Raw genomic sequence first — 26832 nt, 5'->3', positions numbered from 1 at the left:
TCTTCTGAATTTTTTTTGGGGGGGGGGGCTATTATGTTGGAGTGATCTTACCCCCAAACTCTAAAAATTATGCTGAGGTTCAATAGCACACATTATTGCAAGAACACCCACACCATATTCTCCCACACAGTAAAAAGCTGACAATTCTGAGTCAGTGTTTGTTGCCAGCCACTTGTCAAAGTTGGCATTTGTAGATCTTATGTACTTAGATACCGGTTATCTAGTTTATTTTACCATATTTCCGTGCTTCTCATAGTAGAAAACAAGGGTTAACCCTGTAGTTTGTGTTCCTGTTTGGGATTTTCACCTAGGGGGAAAAGGTAGAGTAAAAGCTCACAAACCAAGGAGGAATGAAAAACAGAGAGAGTTGGAACCAGCAAAAGGCACTCACAATGTACATGCTACTACTAGCTGAAGCTGAACCCATCTTGTGTGAGGCACTGCACACATTAGCACTTGCTTTCAACACGTATGCTTAAAGCACACACAAAAAGAGAAAATATTAACAAATTAGAGGGCACCCTTAATCACATGGAACAGTTGCCCTGTATGTTGTACTTCTTTCTGTCTGAAGCTGCTTCACACATCTTTTTGACAGGCTTTCCTTTTTATGCACATGTATGGAACACCACAAATTACCAAGAATGCTCTGGTGAGAAAGCAGCTTTCGTCTTCTGGTGGATGTTACTTTGAAGGGTGTCAATAATCACTATACCTTTCTTCAGTGGTACATTTGACTTTAATGAAACAGTATTTCAAATACTTATTTTATTTCCTTTTATCCCAGAGTCAAGATTAGACAGGTAAATTTTGAGTATATACCAGTTTACTACAATGCCAATATTCCAATGTGGGGTTTTTTAACCGCTACAAATATAGGTCATTCCTCACAACCTACCTCACAGTTCCATATATAAATATCTGGGTGATTTTAAATAACATTTAACAATTATAATTTTTTTATTTTTAAAAAAAGCAATAATTACTTGGCACTGTGTGACTGTGTGTTCAAATTTAATACAATTCTGTTTTTCTCTAATTTTGTACCAGTAAATAAAGTTCAGGGTTTTTTTTTAAAACATACTACTTTCAATAGATTATATCCAGGAATCCAGTCCCAGATGACATTCTAATGTTACCCATTAAAAAAAAAGTCTTTAAGCCCCAATGGTAATGAAAGATGGTATCACAGTACCAAAAAGAAAGAAAGAAAGAAAGAAAGAAAGAAAGAAAGAAAGAAAAAGGAAAAAATTGCAAGAAGCTCTGTATGCATTCCATAGGAGAAAACAACTACCTAGTGCCAAATCATTAAGCTAGAAATATACATTTGAGAGAGAGAAGTGCAGGCAGTTAAGATTTGCAACAACAGACAGGCAAATTTCTATTTTAGTTTCCTCATAACTCTGCCATCTGATTAAGGATACATAATCAATTTTCATGTGAAACAATTTCAGACCCCAAAATATTCCAGGGGAAGGTTTTAAAAAAAGTTTGCCATTCGATCCAATTTAAGAGATCATAAGCAAGATATAAAGACACTGATTTCAGAGTTCTTACAATATAAAGATACTGAACAGCATGGGATAAAGGCAAAAGGATGCAAAGATAAATCACTACAACCACATGATAGTAAAGAGCTGTTTGTCCAAAGGTTCTCTCGTGCTAAAAAAAAAGTTTCCATCCATGATGAGCTACAGACAAATGCCAACAGCATTATAGCAATAACCCAAGAAAAAGCTACTGGAATTACCCAACTGCCTACTGGGAAGGAACGATGTGACAGACAGGCTATTCGTGCCCTTGTTTTGTTTGCTGAAAAGTGGTCCAATTAAGTAGTCAAATATAGCCACATTTAAAATATCTAACAAAAGGAACCAGAACAAAACCTAGCCCTTGGGTCAAAGGGCAGAGACAGGCCTTTCCGTGTCACACAGCTGAATGAGTTCAAAGATTGGCAATAAAGGAATGCGAGCATTGGAGCTGCGATGGGAGCAAGCTCCAGAGTTTATCTAACCGTCACACCGAGTTTCTCAAGCACACGTACTCCCTTCTCCTGGTATTCTTGTCTGGTCATCCAGAAGTTATCTTTGTCTTTCATGATGTCTGCTAGAACTGCACCACCAAGGAATACCATGTGCTTTCGACGAGGTGGATCTTCAATACGAATCTTAAATTTCTTAATGGGAAAAGATGATAAAGCAGCATTACTAGAGGTTATAGAGCAAAGCTGTAAAACCTGTTAAGAATGGCAGAACTGGCATTCAAACAGCTCTTTCTCTCTGGATGGTCAATGACTACAGTACTGGAATATTAGTAGACACCATATATAAAAGAGCTATAGCTTGGGAGATTATGGGAAACATTGCAAATTAGAAACTGAACTGTAGTTCCAATTTTGTCTTTTTCTAATGGATTTATCTGAACTTGTAGCCTATTACATTAAAAAAACCCACCCTGATATATACATAGATTACAAAAAAGCAGAATAAAAAAAATCCTTCCAGTAGCACCTTAAAGACCAACTGAGTTAGTTCTCAGTTGGTCTTTAAGGTGCTACTGGAAGGATTTTTTTTATTTTGTTTTGACCATGGCAGACCAACACGGCTACCTATCTGTAACTGGTACAAAAAAGCAGGTTTAGATAGCAGGAGAATCTGTAAATTATCTTTATGTGGATGCATTTGGCAACAGAGGGGAGCATTCCACATTTTGCCTTATTTCCCTGAAGTGTTATAGCACAGATTAGACCTCCAATCTATTCCCCCAGCTTTGGGTTTGGCTCCCTGTAGAACTGGACTCAAGAGCACCAGCAAAACATATCATGCCTTGAATTCTCTGCTCAGAAAGTTTTTCCTTATGTTCTGATCCAGAACAATCACAAAAGTAGTTGTGGACAGAGATACTAAGAGACTAGTTTATAATCAATGACCTTATCCAATATGCAAGTGGAGTATAATGCAGATGTCTAATTATATACGTTATTAAGCCACAAACTTAACTGAAGTATTATGCAAATATTACAATATAAAAAATGTTAATATATAGGCTTTAAGTTCTGTAATTGGTAGGCCACTTTATTTTGGAAGCTCTATATATGACATACTGTAGAGCTGCAACCCAGTTTGCATGATTTTAAACCAGTTAATCAGTTTTAGTCAATTAACCTGAATATACACAATGTCTGTGAAGCAAGAATATTTTTGATACATTTAGATGCACACAATTTAGGAGGCATTCCTCCTATATCACCTACATTTTGTATAAACACTTGTATTAAAAATTGTGCTGTAAAAATATGCTGCCCAACCAATGCCGGTACTCTTACATGATTAATCCATTAACATTTAAATCTAATCTGTTACAAAGTTATTCCATAAAGCAGGTAGCTTTATAATAAAGAAAATTAACTGATGCTAGTAAGAAAAAAATCAAGGTTGATCCCACAAACGTGAGGTCAGCTCACATGTAATTTTGAGAACACAGTGGTGTTTGGTATTTCTGGAGAACTGTACAAAAGCCCAGCAATTTCCAGAGGGTCAAAGATTTCACATCACAGAGTGATCTAATTTATCAGGTTTATTTTACTTACTTTCAGTAAACCAAGCTAAAAACTTTGAAGCTGCCAAGATTGCAAAATAAATTGGACAATCAGTAGCCATTCATTGGTACTAACAAACTCATGAAATGGATGTTTTCCTGCAGAAAGATTAAGCACTGGTATATTTTCTAATCTATGCCACTGATGTGGATAGGTGGCTAATCTTTTTTTGCTCAAGGGCCACATTAAAGGTATGCCACCCTCCAAGGGCCACATTCCATTATGTGTGCACACTCATATAAACACATACATATACATGCTCTCAGCTGGTGCCATTGTCAGATGTTCTTAAAGAGGAACAAGGAAGCAGTGCTTTTTCCCATTTGCTAAGCCTCTCTGAGAACTACTAACAAGGACACTGCACCCAAGGGAGAAGCTGCCCCTCTGGAGTGGTAAAAAGAGGCAGCTTAGGAGACCAGTGGAGAGGCTGAAACCTGTCCAGTATGACCAGCACAATACTGGGTCCATGCCGCCTGCTGGGGGATTTTTAATTTTTCTCTTGTCTTAAGATCATTGTTGGGAAGCTTCAGGAGCTGCCAGAAATTCCTTCAGGGGACTGTATACAACACACACCCTGGCCATCCTGGGTTAAATAATTGTTTTATGAAGGATGAAGACAACCTAAGGGCTTCAGGAAACTAAACTTCTACTGTATGTAATGAAATGCACAACACCACAAAGCAAAACCAGTTTCTCCTCAGTGTTCCAACTTAGCAGTTCCTCTACTGCAGGCATGGCCAAAGTCCGTTTCGGGGGCCTAATCCGGCCCACTGGTCGGTTTAATCCAGCCCCTGTGGCAGTTTATTTCCTGGGGTAAAATCCTAAAAAAAACCTCAACAACTTCAACCCTAAAAGAAGCTCAACAACTTCAATCCTAAAAAAGGTTAACAACTTGGGTCGGCCCTTTGGTTGGCCCTCATCGGCCCTTCACTTCATCAAATCTGGCCCTCTTTGAAAAAAGTTTGGACACCACTGCTCTACTGAGATGGCATTCTAGAGAGAACTCTAGAAAGTTAGTCACAGTGTAGTTAAGTACAATCCAAGACACTGAACAGCTTAAAGCAATTTCACAAACAACTGTAATCTCAATGTGAAGTTGTTTATTCAAAGTTTACAAACTCAATCATGACGGTCCCACACTATTTTTGACCACCTTGCTCCCTCTAGTGACGGTCCTGTATATAATTTAGGATTTATTTGAAGGCTACTTACTGAAAGTTTCTCCACATCACCTTTCAGGACCCGTTCCAGGTAAAGCTGCTTAAGTTCACGTTCCAGTCGTGAAGGCAGCCCTGGGTACATTGTGGAACCTCCAGATAACACAATGTGCTTATAGAACTCAGACCTAAAGATGAAACACACTTCTGTAAACAATGAGCGTGAATGCAGCAACACCAGTGTGAAAGACATGTTTTCACTTCCAAAAAGCAGAACAGAAACCAACATTAAAGATGCAGTAATAGTCCCTTAAACATTCCCATTCAGGATTGACTTTCTGCAGCAAAACAGGGAGTAGTAAATGCTGTACAGATGATTGGTAGCCATTTCTGCCTAGTCTTTGAATCTTAATTGTATTCTCATATACTCATCTCTCCATGCAACATTGGGAAATTGCCCATCCCATCTTCTACCTTCACACAGATTTGAGTGCGCTAGTTTTTCCTGGTCCTACCTGGTGTCAATATCAGCAGCTTGGATGGTATTGAACAGCAGTTCAGCGACACCAACTCCCTCCACATTGATCAAGTGAGGCTGGAACAGAGCTTCTGGCGCCTCAAACCGTTCGCCACCAACCTTAATAATTCTGCCATCTGGGAGCTATGGAACAGAATGTCTGATGTTACTGATAAAATTACTGTTAAATTACAACTAATAAAAGTTTTTTTTTAAAAAAAATAATACTGACAGTGTTCAGATAAATCACTGGAAACCCCTCTAGCAGTACCGAGTTGGTTCAGATGTGTGATGGGACGAAAATCACCAAATCTCATTTTGATGCACTTGTAGTTTGGGCTCTCTCTCCACTTGAATTCTAATTCTAATTATTAAATGTATATACCACCCTTCTCTGAAGATCTCAGGGAGGTTTACAAGAGAAAAAGACAATATAAAAGCACTAATAAAGTTAGAACAAAAACAAAACAAACAATTAGCCCCCCCCCCCAAAAAAAAACACATGTAAAAGGTGGTTTTATTCCAGGAGTCTGACTGCTCTTTAAGGCCTCGCTTACAGCCACCATAGTGGTTGTTGTGTGGCTTTTTCTCTGACTTCTGACAAGAAAGCACAGCTGATGCAAGACAGGCTGTTATCATGACCCAGTATTGCGTCTCCTGGCAAAATAACACTCCAATCTTCTCCCTCTTCCAGCTCTTAATTTTAAATGATATAATTTTAAAATTACATCACGCCTGTTGACAAATCCTCCAAGGTGTCTTACAACAGTTTAAAAAACAACAAAACACAACCCCAACAAGGTAGCTGAGACAAAACAAGGCAAAAACAGAGGCAGATGACCATTAACTGGAAGCATTTGCTTCCTGCTCTTTCCAAGAAAGTGGTTAAATTGTATGTCTAAGGTAGTTAGGAGCATAAAAGACATGAATTAGACAGACAGTGATAGGTAAATGGCACACCAAGTGGTAATGTCTTCAGATGACTCATCAGCTTTTATTAAGCCTTAAGGAACATGTTTTCAATAGAATTTGGAACAAGGCAAGCCATTTGAACAATGAACACTTTAGAACAGGGATGTCCAACAGGTCAATCGCGATCTACTGGAAGATCCCCGTGAGGTTTTGGTAGATCACAGTCGATCTCCGGCTCCCTTTCCTTAGCGTCACTAAAACTGACTCCTGCCCTGCCCCCTCGCCCCGCCGTCCATCGTTGTACGATCTCTGGAAGGGAAGACGGAGCTTTCTCTGTGCTGCTGTTTTCATCCATAGAGATGATGATGATGATGATGATGATGATGATGATGATGATATTATTTGTACCCCGCCCATCTGGCTGGGCTTCCCCAGCCACTCTTGGCGGCTTCCAAAAAAATATTAAAATACTGTAATACATCAAACATTAAAAGCTTCCCTAAACAGGGCTGCCTTCAGATGTCTTCTAAAAGTCTGGTAGTTGTTGTTCTCTTTGACATCTGGTAGGAGGGCGTTCCACAGGGCGGGTGCCACCACCAAGAAGGCCCTCTGCCTGGTTCCCTGTAACTTGGCTTCTCGCAGTGAGGGAACCGCCAGAAGGCCCTCGGTGCTGGACCTCAGTGTCCGGGTAGAACGATGAGGGTGGAGAAGCTCCTTCAGATATACTGGGCCAAGGCCGTTTAGGGCTTTAAAGGTCAGCACCAACACTTCGAATTGTGCTCAGAAACGTATTGGGAGCCAATGTAGGTCTTTCAAGACCAGTGTTATATGGTCTCAGCTGCAGCTCCCAGTCACCAGTCTGGCTGCCGCGTTCTGGATTAGTTGTAGTTTCCGGGTCACCTTCAAAGGTAGCCCCACGTAGCGTACATTGCAGTAGTCCAAGCGTGAGATAACCAGAGCATGCACCACTCTGGCAAGGCATTCCACAGGTAGATAAGGTCTCAGCCTGCGTACCAGATGGAGCTGGTAAACAGCTGCCCTGGACACGGATTTGACCTGTGCCTGTGAGTGATTTCGCTCCTTTGTCCCTTGCCTTTACCCCCCCCCCAAAAAAAACAGAAGTTGCCCCTCAAAAAGCTTTTTTAAAAAAAACTCCTATAAAAACGGCGCTTTTCTATTCCTCAACAACTTTGAGCTGAACTCCCCCAAAACGGGGATAGATCACTGCCAGTTTTTAATTCTGAAAGTATATCACAGTCACTTGAGAGTTGGCTACCCCTGCTTTAGAAGAAGAGACTTCACTCAAATCAGCATTCGAAGTAGTGCCTAAGTGTGGTAGCTTAAGCCTGTGACATACTCACCGTGTAGGACTCAACTAGCACAGTAGTTTCCAAGGCCAGTTTCTGCTCCTGTTCAATGTTGTAGCCCACATAGCACAGCTTTTCTTTAATCATACGAACAGTCTCAAAATCAGCGGAATGGTTGAAGGCATATCCTCGTAGTAAAAGCAGCTGGCATGAAAGGAAGTTAATTAGTGGCAAATCTGAAAAGTGCTCTCCCTTCTACATAGTGTAAGCCCACAACTTGCGTGGGGGTTACGTTCCAAGAATTGTGCCTAAAGCCAAAATTGCATCTAATCAAACCCCATTGGGTTCAATGATGGTCGGGACTGCCAAAGTCATTTTCCCTGGAACCCCGCCCCCACCCCTTAAAAAAAATTGCCACACATGTAATGCCGAATGCACACAAGTTAAATGTGTGTAAGTTGTAGGCTTACTGTATAGCTTTTTAAAATAAGCAGGCTTCTGAAAGACAAGCTGATAAAAGCATGACTTTTAAGAAAATAATCAAATTACATAGGTAAAGAGAACTGAGTTTTCAAGTCCAGCAATTTAGTTTGCTATGGACATGTGAAAAGGTAAAAGGGTACTGGGAAATGATTTATAATGAATTGAAAAACACGTTTAAGTATAACTTTCCCAAAAACAACAGAGTCCTTTTTGTTGGGGATAACCCAGACTGAAATTCCCAGGTGTCAAAAATGTATGATCTATTATTGAAATGGGAGATGAAGAATGAAATAGTTAAATCAGTAATGTTCCAAGGATCTAGCACATAATATAGAAATAAATGTCTGGAAAACAAATTTGAAATTTACTGCTTGTTATGTTATAAAAGAAAATGATATGAAAATGATGTATAGATGGTATAGAACACTTAATAAATTGGCTTAAATGTATAAGAAAGTTCCTAAGAACTGTTGGAAATGTAAACAAGCAGGAGGATCCTTTTTCCCATATGATGGAATTGTAGGAAAGTAAGGATGTTTAGAGGATGATATATGATGAGATAAAAAATATGTTTCAAGTGATTATACAATAAAAAACACCCTAAAGCTTTCCTTTTAGGGATTATAGGGACAGAAGTTTTAAAAAAATGATTAAATTGTTTATGTACGTTACGACAGAAGCAGGTATTTTATATGCTCAAAAATGGAAGGAATAAGAAATTTCCACAAAAGAAATATGGATGGTTAAGGTGATGGACTGCGCAGAAATGGCAAAGTTAACAGCTAAAATTAATTGATGACCGTTTTGTGGAATAATGGAAGCCTTCTTGGGACTATTTAAATAAATATTCTAGTTTGATGAATTCGCAAGTAGGATTTTAAGTATGAGCAACAAAGAATTAGGACTTACTGTAATAGTGTTATGAAATAAGAGATAGACAGGATGCAACAAAGGGCAGAAAACAAAATCATCATGGAAAATGCATATTGTGTATTGGAGTGTATGTGTGGATAGTTTTCCTTTTTAAAATAATAATAATAATAATAATAATAATAATAATAATAATAATAATAAAAATAAAAATAAAACATGCATTTTGCTCAGATTCAACACCACTAGCTTACCTTGATGAGGTATCTGGTAATATCTCTACCAGCAATATCTAGTCTTCTCGTGAGATGAGGAAGAGAGAAGCCTTCATAGACTGGACAAATATGAGTAACACCATCTCCAGAATCCACAACAACACCAGTCAGTAAACCTGAACAAGAATAATGGCAAAAGCACATGAGAGCATGTCAGTATGGATCCTGGTTTTAAGTCTAGGAAACAAAACTAGCCTTGGTCTGTATGCTGAGAGAAGGTCAGAGAAAAGCATGAGCCTACAGATTCTCCTAAATCTCTCCGTGGCTTGTGACACAGACAATGAAAGTATAATCCTGGAAGAGTTATCTAGATTAGGGACTGGGACTGCCACTTCTTGAATGACTTATTCCTGAAGCCTGTGAAACTAACATCATGGTACAGTGTCCACATTGAGCAAAAAGTAAGTTAAATTCAGTTGTGTTATTATATTTATATCCCACCATATGAAGATATCAAGAATGGCTAGTGCCATTCTGCCTCAAGATGAAAAACATGCTACTGTAACATCTTAGGGCTTTCACACTACAGCGTAGAAATAATTATTATTCAAACTATTAAAGAAGACATTTGGGCACATTCCTAGTGTCGTTTTTTACGCAGTCTTCCTTTCTTTTATAGGCCTGATGCAGATTGCTTTCGCTTCTTTCCTTCAAGGAAACAAAGGCATCATAGTGGAAAATACCAGCTAGCATTTCAAACGTGTAACCGAACATACTGAGCCACGAAAAATATATACTGTCGTTCTCCATGTATGAAGGATGGTCTTGCATACATGGAGAATGGAAATATATATTTTAGTAGCTGAGCATGTTGCTGATAATAGTCATTTTTTCATATTCTTTACAATGCAAGCTCATTATAATAATCATCTGGCTTGAACAACTTTCATCAAGCATGCATCATGGTTCCATTTGTATTTGGATACAAGTTTTATTTTCTTCAGGCTCCAAAAGTCAAGCTGTCTTCCTCTAGTCTCAGTAAATGAAGCGGCCAGTTGAATAGGCTTTTGAGCCTTTTCAATCAATACATGAAGTAGCTTGCTTCCATAAAAAATTATTAACTTGATCCAAGAGTAAAGCAACATGCAGTTCAGACTAATAAATGTCATAGGGTTCTCTCTGCCCTAATTATGAGCTAGCAGTAGTCTCTCAATTAGCAATAGAAAAGAGCGCACTTTAGAGAACAGAAGTACTACTAGCTATGCTTTTTAGCTACTAGTTAAAGTAGGGATGGGTGGCCCAAGCCACAGTGGGCAGAGCTGCCTCATAGTCACTCGTCAACCAACAATACAAGCAACACCAGTATATTAGATAGGACTGCAATTCTTACTGCATGATATACACGATTTAGTACAACAAAAACAAAATGTGTACACTTGTAAATTCTCTAATATATTTGAAATCAAATGAACACACGTGTCAATCTTTGAAAGTCCGGGGAAGTATAATAAGTCTTTGGTTGAAACAACGTAATAGATGCTATCCTGTGGGCTAATCGGTAAAACTTTTTTAGGCGTTAATTGTGCCGAAGTAGTAATTGAATAACAACGTAGGACAGTGATCCCGGATGATCTGACTGTTTTGCTGGAATCTTCTTCAGCACAACCCATAGATTAGAAAAATGCACATGGAGCAGTGGTCATGAGGATATGTAACATAGTCACGCGTGGGACACCATGAAGATCTCCTTGCACAGCAATTAAGCTTGAACAAGGCCTCCAAACAACATTGTTTAAGAAAGATACCATTAGCTAGGGCTGGGATGGTTAATTTTGCTAATACATAAATAAATCTTAAGTACAAAGTAGCATTTACAGCAGCAGTCATCCAAGGTGGGGTGGCAGTTCTCACCCAGCCTGTCACCTGTATCTTTGTTGTTTTCTAGTAGGTAGGTAGGTAGGTAGGTAGAGAGAGAGAGAGAGAGAGAGAGGTGTGAAACAGCAGTTAGGTTCAAATGCACCAAAGGAGACAATCCAGTACTCCCAATTATGCATTTGTACCAATGTCTTGCCCCTCCTTCCAGTAAACACCAAAAAGAAAATGACTGGAGTTTGAGTGGTGCAGCCTCACCCAACTGATTGCTATTGAGTATTTACACTTACCTTGTGCATACAGAGTGAGAACGGCTTGAATGGCTACGTAGACACCAGAAAACTGGTAGGTTTCAAACATTACCTGGAAAATTAAAGTTATCTCTTATTTGAAGAAAGCACAGTAAATTTCATAGGTTAAGTCAGTGTTTGACAAAGCACTATTTGGCAACTTCATTATCTGTGTGGTTTACAGGTCATATAAAGATCACTGCAAGTCTCTCCACCCCTCAAACATAGAAGCAGCCCATACTTTTAAAAATTCAATGTAGAAAAAAATTTATTTTATCTTCTGAACATTTAGAGCAGGGGTCAGCAACCTTTTTCAGCCGTTGGCCAGTCCACCGTCCCTCAGACCATGTGGTGGGCTAGACTATATTTTGGGGGGGAAAGAACAAATTCCCATGCCCCACAAATAACCCAGAAATGCATTTTAAATAAAAGCACACATTCTACTCATGTAAAAACACCAGGCAGGCCCCACAAATAACCCAGAAATGCATTTGAAATAAAAGGACACATTCTACTCATGTAAAAACACGCTGATTCCCGGACCATCATATAGCTCATGGCTCATAGTTGTTTGGAAGTTCAAAAAGAAGTTGTCATAAACTTAACATATTTCAATTCAGTTAATATGCAGCACAGAACAAATGAACTGTTTTTTGATGCTGAAAAATTGTCAATATTTAACAGACTGCTAAAACTATTTTTACAGACTACTAAATTTCTAAAAGTTAAATTAGAAGTGTTTTCAGAACACAAGTTATGAAAGGCCTTCCATCTAACACTATTAAACTCTTTATATCTATCCCTACTGGGGCATTATATGCTGTTCCTATCTTTATTTTTTTTAGTTTTTTAAAGTGCATTTCCTTCCTGTTTTCTCATGGTTACTGAATTATCTTGAAATGCAAACTTTACTGATGTTCCAAGCCAGGATTTGCTCTAAGAAAGTGGCATACAAATAAACTGATGTTCAAGATTCTCCATGTAGGGCATGGGTAGGCAAACTAAGGCCCGGGGGCCGAATCTGGCCCAATTGCCTACTAAATCCAGCCCGCAGACAGTCAGGGAATCAGCGTGTTTTTACACGAGTAGAATGTGTCCTTTTATTTAAAATGCATCTCTGGTTGATTTGTGGGGCCTGCCTGGTGTTTTTACATGAATAGAATGTGGGCTTTTATTTAAAATGCATCTCCGCTTGTTTTAACAAGGCCTAAAATGCTCTTTAGGACGTGGGTGGCGCTGTGGGTTAAACCACAGAGCCTAGGACTTGCTGATCAGAAGGTTGGCGGTTTGAATCCCTGCATCGGGGTGAGCTCCCGTTGCTCGGTCCCTGCTTCTGCCAACCTAGCAGTTCGAAAGCACATCAAAGTGCAAGTAGATAAATAGGTACCGCTCTGGTGGGAAGGTAAACGGCGTTTCCGTGCGCTGCTCTGGTTTGCCAGAAGCGGCTTAGTCATGCTGGCCACATGATCCGGAAGCTGTATGCCGGCTCCCTCGGCCAATAAAGCGAGATGAGTGCCACAACCCCAGAGTCGGTCACGACTGGACCTAATGGTCAGGGGTCCCTTTACCTTTACCCTCTTTAGCATGCAAGAATAAGCCAACATAGAGAAGTAAAGAAACGAAGGACATATTACTTCACTGAAAAACACCCTAAGCATTGAAGGATATCTAACTTTCCACTACCATTTCAGAAGGTTCTGAACACACATAACTGCATGATCCTGGATAAAACCTGTTTTCCCTGCCCCCAAACAGAATATAACTCCTCCTGAAGAATACTGCCACCTGGGCTTTCTCAGACAGAAAATAGGGTCAGCTTCAAGGTACCTACCTCCACAATCTTCTCCCTGTTCTTTGTTGGATTCATAGGAGGCTCCGTTAGAAGTATTTTACAGTTTTTTGTGTCAATGTTAAGTTTTTCTGGTCCAAAGGTGTAGTCCCAAAGGTGTTTCATATCATCCCAGTTCCGGACAATGCCATTCTCCATGGGGTAGTTAACTTCTAACATGGACCTCAGCTCACTTGCTTCATCACCAACCATAAGATCCTACAAGTTACAAATGAAAACTGGCAAATTAACATTTTCCAAAACCATTTTTTGAATTCAACTCTTCAAAAAAACTATAAAAAGAAGCTGCTTTTATTATTCAGTCTTACAATACAATGGAGAGGGATAATACTTACATGTTCGAATGAAAAACATAGCAAGGTATTTAAAATGAAAGAAACACAGTCGGCACAACTCTACAAACAGCTATGTATATTAAAATCAAATGGAATTTGGGACAAAGGGCCTAGTTCACATGTAGATTTCTAGACCAATACATTCAACTTTTTATTACACATTTATATATGAACAAGTCACATGATGTGGAATTGCACACAATAATAGGTGGGCTTAGCAGAATAAAATTTCCATGCATGTTTCATGTTTTTGTGCACATTACTAAATGGGAATAACGAGTGCTGCACAAGCATAGAGAACAAGTAGCAAAAGCAAATAAGGGATTGCAAATTCCACACTGATTGAGGAGAAAAAAATAGAAGTTTTATATTAGAAGATTTCTGCAATGTGCACCACTTATTCAAAGTCTGTAAACTATCCTCCACAAACATATGAACTTCATGCCTAACTTAATTTTGATTTATAAGACATTTTTGAAATGATTAAGCAACTCTGATCTATTTTGAAGTTACCAAAAATACTTTGTACTGCAAGTCAGTGATATGGCATCATTCTTGCAATGAACACAGGCATAGAAAAAGTTTACCTCTAATCTAGTTTGTGTCCTATTCCATCAATATCCTAACTAACATGATATTAAAAAGGAACAAAGTAAAATTTGTTCTCATGCTTCAAAACAGGGGGAGATTTAAACAGTAAAGTCCCTTATTTTTCAAATAAAGTAACAGATCTCCAGCAACTATGGAATATTTGAGCCTAAATATATCTGTCATATGGGGGACTTACATGAAAGTGGAAAAGGCATCTTTAAAACCAAACTGAAATCCTCCTCTAAGCAGGATTTTAATATTGTGCTTTTTAGGATTTTTTTATTGTAATTCTGCACCTCTACTATAGCTCTTAACTTCATACTAGCTGTGGTTAAAATAGTCTGCTGAAGATAATTCATTTAACAAATTTAGAAGCAAAATTGCCTGAAAGGTAAAGAGCGTATATTCAATGTATCATTTTACCCCACTGCTGCCTTGGTCCTATTAATGCTACTTTTAAAATACTATTTTTTCAATCTATATCAGGGGTAGTCAACCTTTTTATACCTACTGCCCACTAATGCATCTTTCTTGATGGTAAAATTTCCTTACCGCCCCCCAGTGCTCGATGGAAGGAGGATTCAGCTTGTGCCGTAGAACCCCCTACCGCCCACCTAGAATCCTGAAGCGCCCACTAGTGGGCGGTAGGGACCAGGTTGACAACCCTTGATCTACATCAAACAAGAGGAGCAACAAATCACACAGCTTTTAGCACATGCTTCAGACATGCTCTTGAAGAAGCATGTTGAGAATCCTCTATTCAATTTAGAAGAACAAATATTAAATATATGGCAACACGATGACACAGAACATATTAAGGGTAGATTCACACATACAAGCCAGTTAATTTTTCCCTCAAGTATCCCTAGAATGCAGGACTGCATGGGGAATCGTAGGAAGGTTCGCATCATAGACATGATTTCTGCATCTGCACTTTTGGGAACCGCTGTATTAATGAGATTGTAGAAATAGCTCTATGTGCGAACAGTTCACCACCATTTCACACACTGCATTTCCCCATGGGGGTTGCAAGAGGAATCATCAGGAAAAAAGAAATGGCGAGTTTGCATGTGTGAACTGACATTATTGGTTTTAATACTCTCCATATAATAGGTCTTGCCTACATAGCAGACAAGATACAAGTAGTTTTCGATGACTCATTTTTGTTATGTCTTAGCAAGTGGTTTCTAGCACTGATACTGACCTTCAGATTCCTTGCCTCTACAGGCAGCTGCAATTATTGGGGCATGTCATATCTGCAAGATGTGTACAATAGCTTTAAGGAAGTACTAGCTACTGAATGAAAGCAATGAAGAAAGATTAAAATGGCTATGTATTCAGAACGTAAGTGGACAGGACATGAAAATTATAAAGCACCCCAAAAAAAGAGGCTACAAGGTCCCACCAAGCAAAAGAGTGGATGATAGCACAGGGACGCCTCACTTACCATCTTTTTGTTATTCTACTTCAACAGGTCAAGAAAGATGAAGAAAAGGTAGAAGCAAGAGAATCAGAAGAGGCCTAAGTGAAATCTTTTTTTTTTAATTATTTCAAGTATAAACAACAGAACTAAGCAGAAAAAACAGATGCACGGACAGGTGGAAATGCTCCAAATTCTGCATACTTCAGGGCAAGTGAGAATAAGTCTACTAAGTTTAAAAAACAGAACAAAGAAACCAAGAACCGAAACAGAAATAGAAACAAGAAGCGCTTATTTCCATGCATGCAATGCCTGATGTTCTGATTTTCATCAATAATGCACTACAAGTATCCTGGTGTGCCTGCAATTTTGCTATGCAGGACGGCATTTGTAGTCCCCCAAGAAATGACTATTATCCTTTAACCACTAAAAATATATTGAATAATTAATGTGCTATTCATTTTGACTCAAAATGTGAAGAAATAGGATGAAATATATACATACAACCAGATAAATGTTAAACACTGCATGCTTTAATTCTCTAAGCACATTGCTAATTCGAAAGCAAAGAATAGAATAATCTGCATTTCTGTAGACAAGCAAAATTCAAGTACTAGTATAATATCTATACAATAGCTATTTGTCACTAATCTAAGACAAGGAGCCCACAATATCTCATGTCACTAAGGAAAGCCATTAGCTTCAAGTATACTAGATTACTTACTATATTTCAATGTAGAGCCAAGGAGAGCAGATACACCTCCATCTCTGCCAGAAAAAAATCCAGACTGTACCATGCAGCCTACTTTCATCCCCTTAGAGCGAATTTCCTGCTATCAGTGTTTCAGAAGCTTGTTTCTTGGTTGGGAGTTTGGGTTAGGGAAGAAAACGAGGAACTGCAACTATAGTTTATTACAGTGCAGTTACACAAATCTTTAAACCAGGAGTCAAAGAGACTTTCAAAGGTGTTTGAAATGTAAGAACACTAAGCATTGTGAGAACTTCATCAATAATAGATGGGGTCAAATTTGGGGTGTTTTTTAAAGTGTTTTATCATGTTTTGAAAAATCAAATCTTTGGCAAAGTTAAGTCCACTAAGCTGCCCAAAACACTACAATTATTCATAGTTTTTTAATTTTTTTTAGGGCTACCCCAATGTGCACATATAGTCCAGGCAGCCCTCAGTATGCTCTAAAGAGGCTAATAGTTTAGTTGGTGGTTTTGCATGCATTGATACTGCTTCTGCAAAATTTTGACTTTTGTAGCCACTTCACAATCACCCCTCTTTCAGTGCCCTACTTTGCCCATAAAGGTAACTCCAGGTCAGAAACAAAACCATAGCTTAGCATGAATGAGCAGTGTGCCGGTATGAACTGTTCAACTGTGCCTTGCCTGCCTGTGGCAAAAACAAACTATGAAGTTTGGCTAAACCAAGAACAAACCTTGGCTTCAAGTCATGGTTTTTCTGGAAAAAAACAAACCACAAGTGCTGGTTTCCCTTTAATACTGAGCCCAAAACTCATGGCTTGTTTCTCTCTGAGGTACACAAGCTGAAACCAGTATGATTGATTGTTCATGACAAGCCATAGTTCATTCCTGATTGTAGATTACCATTATGTGTGAAGTGGGCCATTTTCTGAATATCACTTAAATGAAAATTATGTATTTTGCATATAAAACAGATATCAAATTATGCAGCCCCCAATTTCTTCTTTGCTGTGTTGTTGCAATTAGCATCTAGGTACCAATAAGTATATTCTGGAAACTCCTGTATCATTGTGTATGTTGAAAAGACAGTTTAGAAATCTGATCGTGCTCCTTACTGTTTTGCCTATTTATATGCCAGGAAAAACCGAAACGGTGTGGAATGTCTCTATGTGACACCCCACTTTTGCTTTCAGACGAAGAATATGAGTGCTGCATGACTCAGGAGCCCTCATTCTTAGAACCTGCTTAAGCACAATTTGCTAAGGATAAAGATCTCACAAGGATGCAAATAACCAATGCTCCCTTTAGATGGGGAAAGTTTCAGCCCCAAGCTCACATTCTGTTCAGGTCAATCTTTCAGGGGCAACATGCCACTGGTGGGCAGGGGCCAGAGCAGAGCAATGAATATAAATGTTGCCTTCATAGAGAAGTCTAGTTTCTACACACTCACACACCTTTGTATTCTCCATCCAAACAAGCAAGAACCATTATTAGAGTTCACAGACTCGTTCTCATCAGGCAAAAAACACCAGAGGAGGATGCAAAGTACGGCTAGGAAGGGGTGTTGCCAAGGGAGATGGGATATAGATGGAGAAGAGTAGGATCTTGGGAGAATCCCAAGGATCAGATTGAGAGGTCTGGAGGGGCCCTTTTGGCCCCTGAGCCCAAGGCTCGCACCTCCGCTTTGAAGTTTCAGCTGGTGCCCAATATGTAATGCCAGTGCATTTCATATTTGTGTAAGCAACTAAAAATGTGGGCTTGGGCCCAGCATGCCTAGAGCAATCCTCTCCCAAACCACACTTTCTTTGTAATACCACTCATTAACCAAGTGAAAATCACACAAATGTGGAGGCTGCTCCCATTAACATGCAAGCCTGGGCATCTATGAGCACTGTGAAACTTATTAAAGATGGATTTTGGTGGCCAGAGCTGGGTTACACCAGGTGAGAAGAGCTATCTCATCCTTCGAGTTTTCTTCAGCCTTGCATGGATTTGTTTTTTAGAGTACAGGAACACATGAATTTGCCTTATAGATGGAACATTGGCCCATCTAGCTCTGCATTGCCTAGACTGACTGGCAGAAACTTTTCATGGTTTTAGGCAGGGGACAGTCATAGTGTTACCTGGAGATGCTGGGGACTGAACCTGGGTCCTTCTGCAGGCAAACCAGACAATCTGCCACTCAACTACCACCCTTTCCCAAAGGTGAATCATCTTCCCCTTGCCTTCAAGACTGGACATGAATAACTGAATTGCCTATTGAGTAGAATGAGGTCTTAATCCAAAGCAGTAACAAAGCAGAATCTAGTCAAGTAGGATGGCCATTGTTCTTCTCTTTCTAATGCCTGCTAAGTACCTGTGCTATTTGGCTACAGAAAATTCTTGTGGAACCTCTAAAGTTGGCAGTGCTAATATAATGTTTAACTCTTGATAGTATTAATACTTGTAGTAAAAGCCAAGGTTTACTAAAGTCGTGCTAGCCAATCACTGTTATGGTTTGAAAGTAGGTGCAGACTTTGAACATCCTTGCCCCCCCGCCCATGCTTGGTGTGTTCTCTTCTTCTAGGCTGTTTATCTGTTTGGGCATTGCGAGGGACTGTTTGTTACACTATCTGAGATGTTGTAAGTTGGCCAGAAAAGAAGAATGAACATGAGCCTAGACACAGAATGGAGTAGCAGACAGGAAAACTACACATGATCCTAGACAGTGAAAGGCAAGGAAATGGAACTGCTGTCATATAACGCAAGTTATAACTACTCCACTAAAATGCAGGTGACTGACAGTGCTCCAGTTATATTGCATGAACAAGATTGGACAGAAATCTGTGTGAATTACATGGATACAAGGTGGTACTGCCTGTTTGTAATCACCCCCATTGCTTTTAGAAAGCTCTGCCCCGCCCCCATGATTTTGATTTACTAAAACATTCTGAGGCCTGCTTGTCTGATCTCTCCAGTTCCACCATGTTTCCTTGTGGTTATGCCGTTGGTTGAGGAGGGCAATTTGGGCCATAACCTAAGTGAACAAAGCAATACACAACTATACACATATCTACTGATATCAACCCATGTTATATCTTAAGCAAATCTTACTTTAGCAAGCTCTCTGCCTGCTACCCTCCACACACTTGATTTAGTCTGATTCCCCTACTATACCTCAACATAATAAGTGGGGCAATGCCAGGATTCCCAAACAATCATGACTCAAAGGAAAGGATATTCTTAAACTCCAACAGAATGAATCGATAGGAATACAGTGGTGCCTCGCAAGACGAAATTAATTCGTTCCGCAAGTTTTTTCTTCTTGCGAGTTTTTCGTCTTGCGAAGCACGGTTTCCCATAGGAATGCATTGAAAATCAATCAATGCGTTCCTATGGAGACCGTCCGGGGACAGAGGGGAAGGTGCGCGCCTTCCCCTCTGTCCCCGGACCTGGTAAAAGCAAGGGGCGGCGGGGAGAAGATTGCTTCTCCCCGTTGCCTGCCCCGCAATCTCCGGGGACAGAGGGGAAGCAATCTTCTCCCCGCCGCCCCTTGCTTTAAACAGGTCCGGGGACAGAGGGGAAGGCGCGCGCCTTCCCCTCTGTCTCCGGAGATTGCGGGGCTGGCAACGGGGAGAAGCAATCTTCTCCCCGCCGCCCCTTGCTTCAAAAGAGGTCCGGGGACAGCGGGGAAGACGCACTGCGCTTCCCCGCTATCCCCGGAGCTTGCGGGGCAAGCTTCGTTTTGCGAAGCAAGCCCATAGGGAGATGCGTCTTGCGAAGCGGCTAAGAAAACGAAAAACTCCTTCGTCGAGCGAGTTTTTCGTCTTCCGAGGCGTTCGTCTTGCGGGGCACCACTGTAAAGGTCTTCTGGAATGTCACAGAATAAATATTATACCCAGCTTATCTGTTGTGCTGTCAGGGTCGAGAATGGGAAGCAAGAATGTCTGAAAATTCCCTTCCTGTGAGCAGATTAGGCTGAAGGAAAATGCCTGGTCCAAGGTGATCTTTCATGGCTGAATGGGTTTCAGCATGGATTCCCCAATCTTAGTCTGACACAATAACCACTACTGTACGAAATATTTCCATCAGCTCACTCACTTACTCACAATAGTTTAAAAATCTACAGTGGACACCCGGGTTGCGAACGTGATCCGTGTGGGATGCACGTTCGCAACCCACAGCATTTGCAACCCACAGCGGCGCATCTGCACACACGCAGGTTGTGATTTGGCGCTTCTGCACATGTGCGACCACCGAAACCTATAAGTAACCCGTTCCGATACTTCCGGGTTTTGGCGGGTCCGTAACTCGAAAAACCGCAACCTGAAGCGTCTGTATCCTGAGGTATGAGTATACTTAAATAGCACCATCCGTGTATTTTTGTCCATAAAGAAGCCACATCTCAATTTCCATTTGTACTGATTTAACAACTAGATTATCACATAATACATTAGAAGAAGTTATCCAGAAGGGAGAGGTAGCACCCCAAAGTACCATGCAAAGGACTTAAGTTCTTTAATAGTACCTTGATTTCAATGTTTCCCACTTTGGTAGTTGAACGAATAATTGGTCTTCCAACCAAAGCTGGGAAGATGTGTTCTGGAAAATTGGATCCTGCATATCCGCATTTCACAAACTGAAAAAAAAAAAAAATCCTTTAAGTTAATTTGTTGGCGCCCACATACATTATAATAGCTTGTTGATGCTGTTCTGTTACTTCAACATAAAACTACAACAAGTTAAAGATAGCTGGTCAAATTCCCAAATAAGCATTTATCATTTTAAGTTAAAAAATTTAAGTTCTCATGAAGGAAATGCTGGAAATCGTGAAAAGACAATTACTGTATTGGCCCGAATATAAGCCACACCTTTAAAATTGGAGGGGGGAAAAGAATATATATATACACAAGCCACTCCATTCCTCACTGCATATTTGGGGGGGGGGGGAGCCGCGCTGTGTTGCCGGTGGCCTTTCCCCTTCCTCGCTCTCTCCCTTCCCAACCTTGGGGGAGAGGACAGGGGACTACGTGCAGGGCGGACATCATTTTGCCGCACTCCTGGCGCTGTTTGCCCTGTGCTGTTTGCATACCATAAGGTCACGAATATAAGCCACACTTTAACTTTTTATGGTCGGAATTTGGGGGGAAAGTGAGGCTTATATTCAGGCCAATACGGTAAAGGAAAAATACACATAGTCCAGTTTCATCTGGTTATGTATATTAAAGTCTGTTTAGAGATTTAGATTTATCCATGGATTCTGCATTTATGCTGATAGAAAACCTCTGAATGCATGAACTGTCAACTATAAAAAAGGGCAATAAATTCTTGCCTGGCTGGATACACTTCAAAAAAACCAATCTAAGCAGTAGGGATTTCCTTAGGTTTGCCCGTATCTATAAGACATAGAGCTGCTGGAATTCTGTTACTTGATGTGAAGTACATAAGCACAATGCACTAAACTCAGCTTCCTGAAAATCCCAGCCATCATTTTTTTAAAAAAGGTCCGAATATTTTATATGTAAAAAGATGCTTGAAAGTTGTGTAGGCAATGCTTGATGAAATCTTTGAAACTGTTTAATAAGTCCAGTGGTCTGGGTGGCCAAATATAACCCCCCTAATTATTAGCATAATCAGAATGCATGTCCTTGATTTATATAATTTATGCATTTTTTATTTCAATTATTTACACCCCGCCTCAAAGGTGGCTTACAAGAAACACTAAACTACATTTTAAAAATTAAGAATGTTAACAGTAATTTTCTTTTTTTAAAAAAGCAAAAAAAAAAAAAAAAAAAAAAAGAGCAACTAGGATCCTTCCCACAGTTGGTGGTAAAATAGCACTGTGATAGTGAGGGGATAGTCCCACTGGAGCAGACTTTGTGGAGACTTTGCCCGTCTCTTGGAATTCTTCCCCCAGGACAGATAATGGTGGTTCATCCTGGTTTAGGCTGGGATACTTAGAAATGATTAACCATCATTTCCAGTTTGCACTTAAGAGGAAGGTATGGTCAGCTATGGGCTTACTGGTTTGTTTCCCTGCTCATGTGAAGTGAAAGCAAAGGGGGCTGCATGCTGGTGCACATAGCTTCCCATTCAGTGGGAAATTGATTTTTATTTTATTTTACCAGATTTATATGCTGTTTAGTCAAAGCCATTAAGCAGGTTACATAAAATATCCAGATACAATCAAACAGAATTTGTTCTTTAAAAAATCAAAATATTTAAAAGTAGTTTTTTAAAAAACAACACATAATAAAATACAATTATATATTAAAATACTTGTCAAGTTTGCGTATTTAGGGAGACTTCCCTAAACAAGAATGTTTTCAGCAGCACAACCCTGCAGGGTGTGTTGAGTCATGATCTCAACACAAGAGTGTCAAAGGATATTTTCAAAAATGCATCGACACACCAAAGCCATCTATTTATGATTATTTCAAAATGGTTATGAAAATCTATAGACTTTAGAAAAACACAAAGATTGCTCTTCGATTGATTGTGAAAGATCTTTCCAGTGTAGGAGATCATTTGGGAACCTGTTTCTCTCCATTGTGCTGCAAAGTGTTTATTTTGCACCATAAATAGCTTTGGATTCGTGTAAAAGCAGCCTATAAACGTTTTAAATGCATACACCTCATTTGTCGTTGCTCTTCCTCCCCCTCTCTCTAGCTACATAAGCCAATCTTCAGTAAAAGCATTTTAGATACTAGCTTTTATACATGTGTATGCTGCGAAAAAGCATTTAAGTGATATGCTGTTTTGATATAAGGTGCCCTGATGTCTATAGAAAACCAGGGTAAAATTAAATAAAACAAAATAAAGTAACCAGGGAAAGCTTTTAACCTATTATTTAGGTCTCTCTACTATTAAGTTGCCTTGATTTTTTAGTTTAAAGTCTAAGTATAAATAATTTAAATTTTAATTAAGTAAATGAATAAAACTGGCTATTTCAGCTTACCGCAGTGCTGAGCACATTTGCTAACTATTTGCCTCTTCAAAAAGAAATACAGCACTAAACCAGCTAACTTCACAATTGTAAATATAGACATTAACATAACCTTTTTTTAAAAAAAAAAAACTCTTTTAGGAAAATCTGCTGGGTTTATCTAGTGTATGCTTTACCATATATAGTTTCTTCTACACGCTGTGTGGTTATGACTGGCTCTCTCACTTCCTGTTAAGTCATCAAGTGATAATAAATTGCTGTCTATAAATATTGCTTCAAATGGAAAGCACAAATGTTTGAAAAATAGATCTTCTTGTTAATATTAAATGGCATTATTCCCATCATGATTTCCAGATAAGGTAGACTTCATTCATTTTTGTTTCTCCTGATGGAAGAATAAGGTTTTAATGAGAATACCCAAACCTGAAGCGTTCTGTCATTAACCCAAAGACACTAAACTGAACACTCAGTTTTGAAGTATCCCTGCTGATGGTGCTAACACTGCACAAACTGGAAATATAAACATGTTCCAATTGTTGGTGAATGACTACTTTAGAAGAACATTCATCTTCTGAAGCTGGCATTTTAGTTAGGCTGAAATCCCATTGGTGTCAACAGGGTGTTTCCTCTAAATGCAAACAGCAGCTTCAGAGAGGGGATTTTAGCAGGACTTAACTTCCTTCTCCATGCCTGTTTAGATCCTGACAATTATCAGTTCCCCGCCCCCCACTTGCTATGTGAATTTTTTAAAACATACATGTTAAAATTTAAACATGCATTTAACGTCACATCTAACTTCACCCTAAGGAAAGCTTGAGCTTTTTAAAAATGTTTATTTGAAAAAATAAATTGTGAATGTGTCAAAAGTTAAAAATGCTCTGCCTCCGCAGTTGAAGGCTGTATCCTTCTGAACTCCAGCTGCTGGAAACCATAGAAGGAGAGAGTGCTCTTGCGCTCAAATCCTGCTAGTGGATTTCCCACAAGCATCTGGGTGGGCACTATGAGAACACAATGTTGGACTAGAAGGGTCACTGGCCTGATCCAGAGGCCTCGTCTTATGTTCTTAATGAGGATTTACATATGTGTTCAATGAGATTTACTGCCAATAAATGTGCATAGGAATTACAGGCTCAGGCTGCAGATAGAAAGCATACAATTTTTCATCAACAAAAAGCAGAAGCAATAACCAAAGTGAAGCTTTGCCTTACATTCCAAAAAATGAATGAGCCCTCTGTGATACAGAGAAGCCAGATAATCTATTTCAAACACACACATAAAGAATAGTCACAGAAGCATCAATTTTATAAGGGGCCATTACTCACTTGCAAAGAAAGTCATTACACTTCAGCATTATCTTTAAAGTTGTATTTTAAACTCTTGCAACCCTCTGTGGGAGCTTAGGGTGAAAGATAGGCTAATAATAATTCCACCCCAAAGCTCAGGCCACTCATCGCTCTGCAGTGAGAAATGCTGTAACAGTGGTACCTTGGTTTACGAACTTAATCCGATCCAGAAGTCCGTTCTTAAACCAAAGCGTTCTTAAACCAAGGCGTGCTTTCCCATAGCAGCGGGGGACTCAATTTACAAATGGAACACACTCAACAGGAAGCGAAACATGTTCTTATTCTAAGTCAAAGTTCACAAACCAATACACCTACTTCCGGGTTTGCAGCGTTCTTAATCCAAGTTGTTCATAAACTAAGCTGTTCTTAACCAAGGTACCACTGTATTCCCTGCCACAGTACTATCAGCAATAAATCTATACAGGGAAGGAAATGTTTTAATGGCTTGTTAGGGAAGAGTACAAAAAATGATTCTAGCCTCAGGCTGAAAAAAAGGCGGTTAAGTCTTCTGACTTCAGTATTCTACTTTTGGTATTCTCAAACTGAAAGACCTTTCGTTAGAGAACATATTTTTAGAGGAGGGAGGAGTCTAGGTACTATTATTAGTACTGCTGCTTCTAGACCATTCAAGGGGGGGACGGGGACTGAAACCAGCACTCTGGTGTCTTGTTTGAATGACTATGAAACATGAGGGGTGGGACACTGAAGCAAGCAATACAGTATTTCTACTGTTTTACTTGATCTAGGGGGCCATCCGACCCCCCCCCCTTGGCTATGCCCATGTGAGCACATACTCACCTAAATATAATAATAATTTTATTCTGTATACCCCACCCATCTGACTAGGTTTTCCCAGCCACTCTGGGCTTTTACAGCATATGAACAGATATGGGGTGGACAGGCAAGGAGGGGAGAAGTGGCATGCAGCTGTGACAAACTGCTTGAGGGGACAGCCAAATACAAAGAAAGTAACTCAGGTGCCAGTAGATGGCAAAATGTTAGTAAAGTGGTAGGAGTGTGCGAGCGATTGAGAGACACTCATCCAACTTCTGTCGGATTGTAATCCAACAGAACTGGAATAAAAGTGACCATGGGACTGATTCTGTGCCAGCGCAGAACAGCATAGTGCTTAGAGTGCTGGACTAGGACTTGGGTGATGCAGGATGAAATCCCTACCTTGCCAAGAAGCCCACCTCGGGCCAATCACTCACACACTCACAGCCTAACCCACCTCACAGGGTTGTTGTGAGGATAAGATAGGAGAATGTGCTGACGCCACCTTTAGCTCCTTGGATGGAAGTGTGCGATAGGGATGAAACAATTCAGCAAAAAAGCGAAAGAATTTGTTTAAAGAAAGCGTGACAATATGAGAGGAAATGCTTAACTTAGGCACGCGCGCACCTTCCGCAAGTTAAATGGGAGGAGAAAGAGGAAAGATCATTCTAGCTTCTTCTACCAGCACCTCAAAAGGACTCAAAGGCTTGCAGCTCATTGGTGTTTAATAGTTTCTCAATGGTCACACTGACCATTGTCTCCCCACCCCTGCCGTATGCTTTAGAGATGTTCTTTTTTAAAAAATCTGTAAGCCACCTGTCAGGGGAAAACTGCAGAGTATATAACTACAGTGGTACCTCAGGTTAAGAACTTAATTCGTTCCAGAGGTCTGTTCTTAACCTGAAACTGTTCTTAACCTGAAGCACCACTTGAGCTAATGGGGCCTCCCGCCGGAGCACGATTTCTGTTCTCATCCTGAAGCCAAGTTCTTAACCTGAAGCTTTATTTCTGGGTTAGCGGAGTGTGTAACCTGAAGCGTATGTAACCCGAGGTACAACTGTATATAATTATTTGAAACAAAATAAAATAAAATAAAAATTCCTTCCAGTAGCACCTTAAGAGACCAACTAAGATAAGTTATTGGTGTGAACTTTCGTGTGCATGCAAAGCTCATACCAATAACACCAGGAAAGCTCATACCCATAACTTAGTTGGTCTCTAAGGTGCTACTGGAAGGAATTTTATTTATTTTATTTTGTTTGGACTACGGCAGACCAACACGGCTACCTACCTGTGTATAATTATTTGGCAGGGTGGGCTAACGCCTTCCCTCCCTGCCCCCGCCCTCCCGCCCCAGGCCCCGCTCCCCCACTAGGGTTTCCCCTCCAGGCTACTCCTGAGGTGAGGTGGGGAAAGGCGGTTAACGCTCGAGCCGCCGGGGGGGGGGGCCTCAGTCGCGGCCGCCGCTCCAGGGAGCGAGGCGGCTCCTCCTCCTCCTCCTCCTCACCCCGGTGCCGTTGTCGCAGACGACCACTTTCCTGCCCAGCGTGTCCATGGCTCCTTCTTCGGTGGGGAAAGGGGCCCGAGAGCGAGCGGCTGAAGTGAAGGGTAGCTTCGCCTCCTCCCCGCGACTCCAACCAGGCCTCTCTCTCTCTCTCTCTCT

General features: G+C 40.2%; 2 protein-coding genes across 4 annotated transcripts in view; both read right to left on the bottom strand.

Annotated features, from left to right (window-relative positions):
• SLC1A4 (solute carrier family 1 member 4) overlaps positions 1–26832 on the bottom strand; it is a gene marked incomplete at its 5' end in the record, with an annotated part of 278141 nt that overhangs the window by 129850 nt on the left and 121459 nt on the right. The gene's annotated exons all lie outside the window — the stretch shown is intronic.
• ACTR2 (actin related protein 2) lies at positions 754–26824 on the bottom strand. 3 transcript variants are annotated; one of them, XM_081855652.1, is made up of 10 exons: positions 26677–26824; positions 20632–20742; positions 15444–15458; positions 13053–13268; positions 11222–11294; positions 9099–9235; positions 7546–7695; positions 5271–5416; positions 4811–4943; positions 754–2176 (listed from the first exon to the last, which is right to left on the bottom strand). In XM_081855652.1, the coding sequence occupies exons 1-10, from the start codon at positions 26722–26724 to the stop codon at positions 2006–2008; spliced, it is 1200 nt and encodes a 399-aa protein (XP_081711778.1). In that variant the 5' UTR covers positions 26725–26824; the 3' UTR covers positions 754–2005. The 3 variants fall into 3 exon arrangements, with proteins under 3 accessions (XP_081711778.1, XP_081711779.1, XP_081711780.1); XM_081855653.1 differs by lacking the exon at positions 15444–15458; XM_081855654.1 differs by lacking the exon at positions 26677–26824 and having other exon boundaries at positions 15444–15461; positions 20632–20741.

The sequence above is a fragment of the Podarcis erhardii genome, assembly GCF_964252035.2.
Source record: "Podarcis erhardii genome assembly, chromosome: 3".
NCBI classification, from domain to species: Eukaryota; Metazoa; Chordata; class Lepidosauria; order Squamata; family Lacertidae; genus Podarcis; species Podarcis erhardii.
Note: the sequence above shows the minus strand (reverse complement) of the source record. Positions and strands in the feature narration are given on the sequence as shown.

Excerpts from the sequence above, each read along its gene's own strand:
- ACTR2 (XM_081855652.1), bottom strand. The coding sequence starts at position 26,724 with ATGGACACGCTGGGCAGGAAAGTGGTCGTCTGCGACAACGGCACCGGG. Across the intron at positions 4,944-5,270 it reads GCTGCTGATATTGACACCAG|GTCTGAGTTCTATAAGCACA; the intron begins GTAGGACCAGGA and ends TTTCATCTTTAG. Across the intron at positions 2,177-4,810 it reads GTGATGTGGAGAAACTTTCA|AAATTTAAGATTCGTATTGA; the intron begins GTAAGTAGCCTT and ends TTTCCCATTAAG.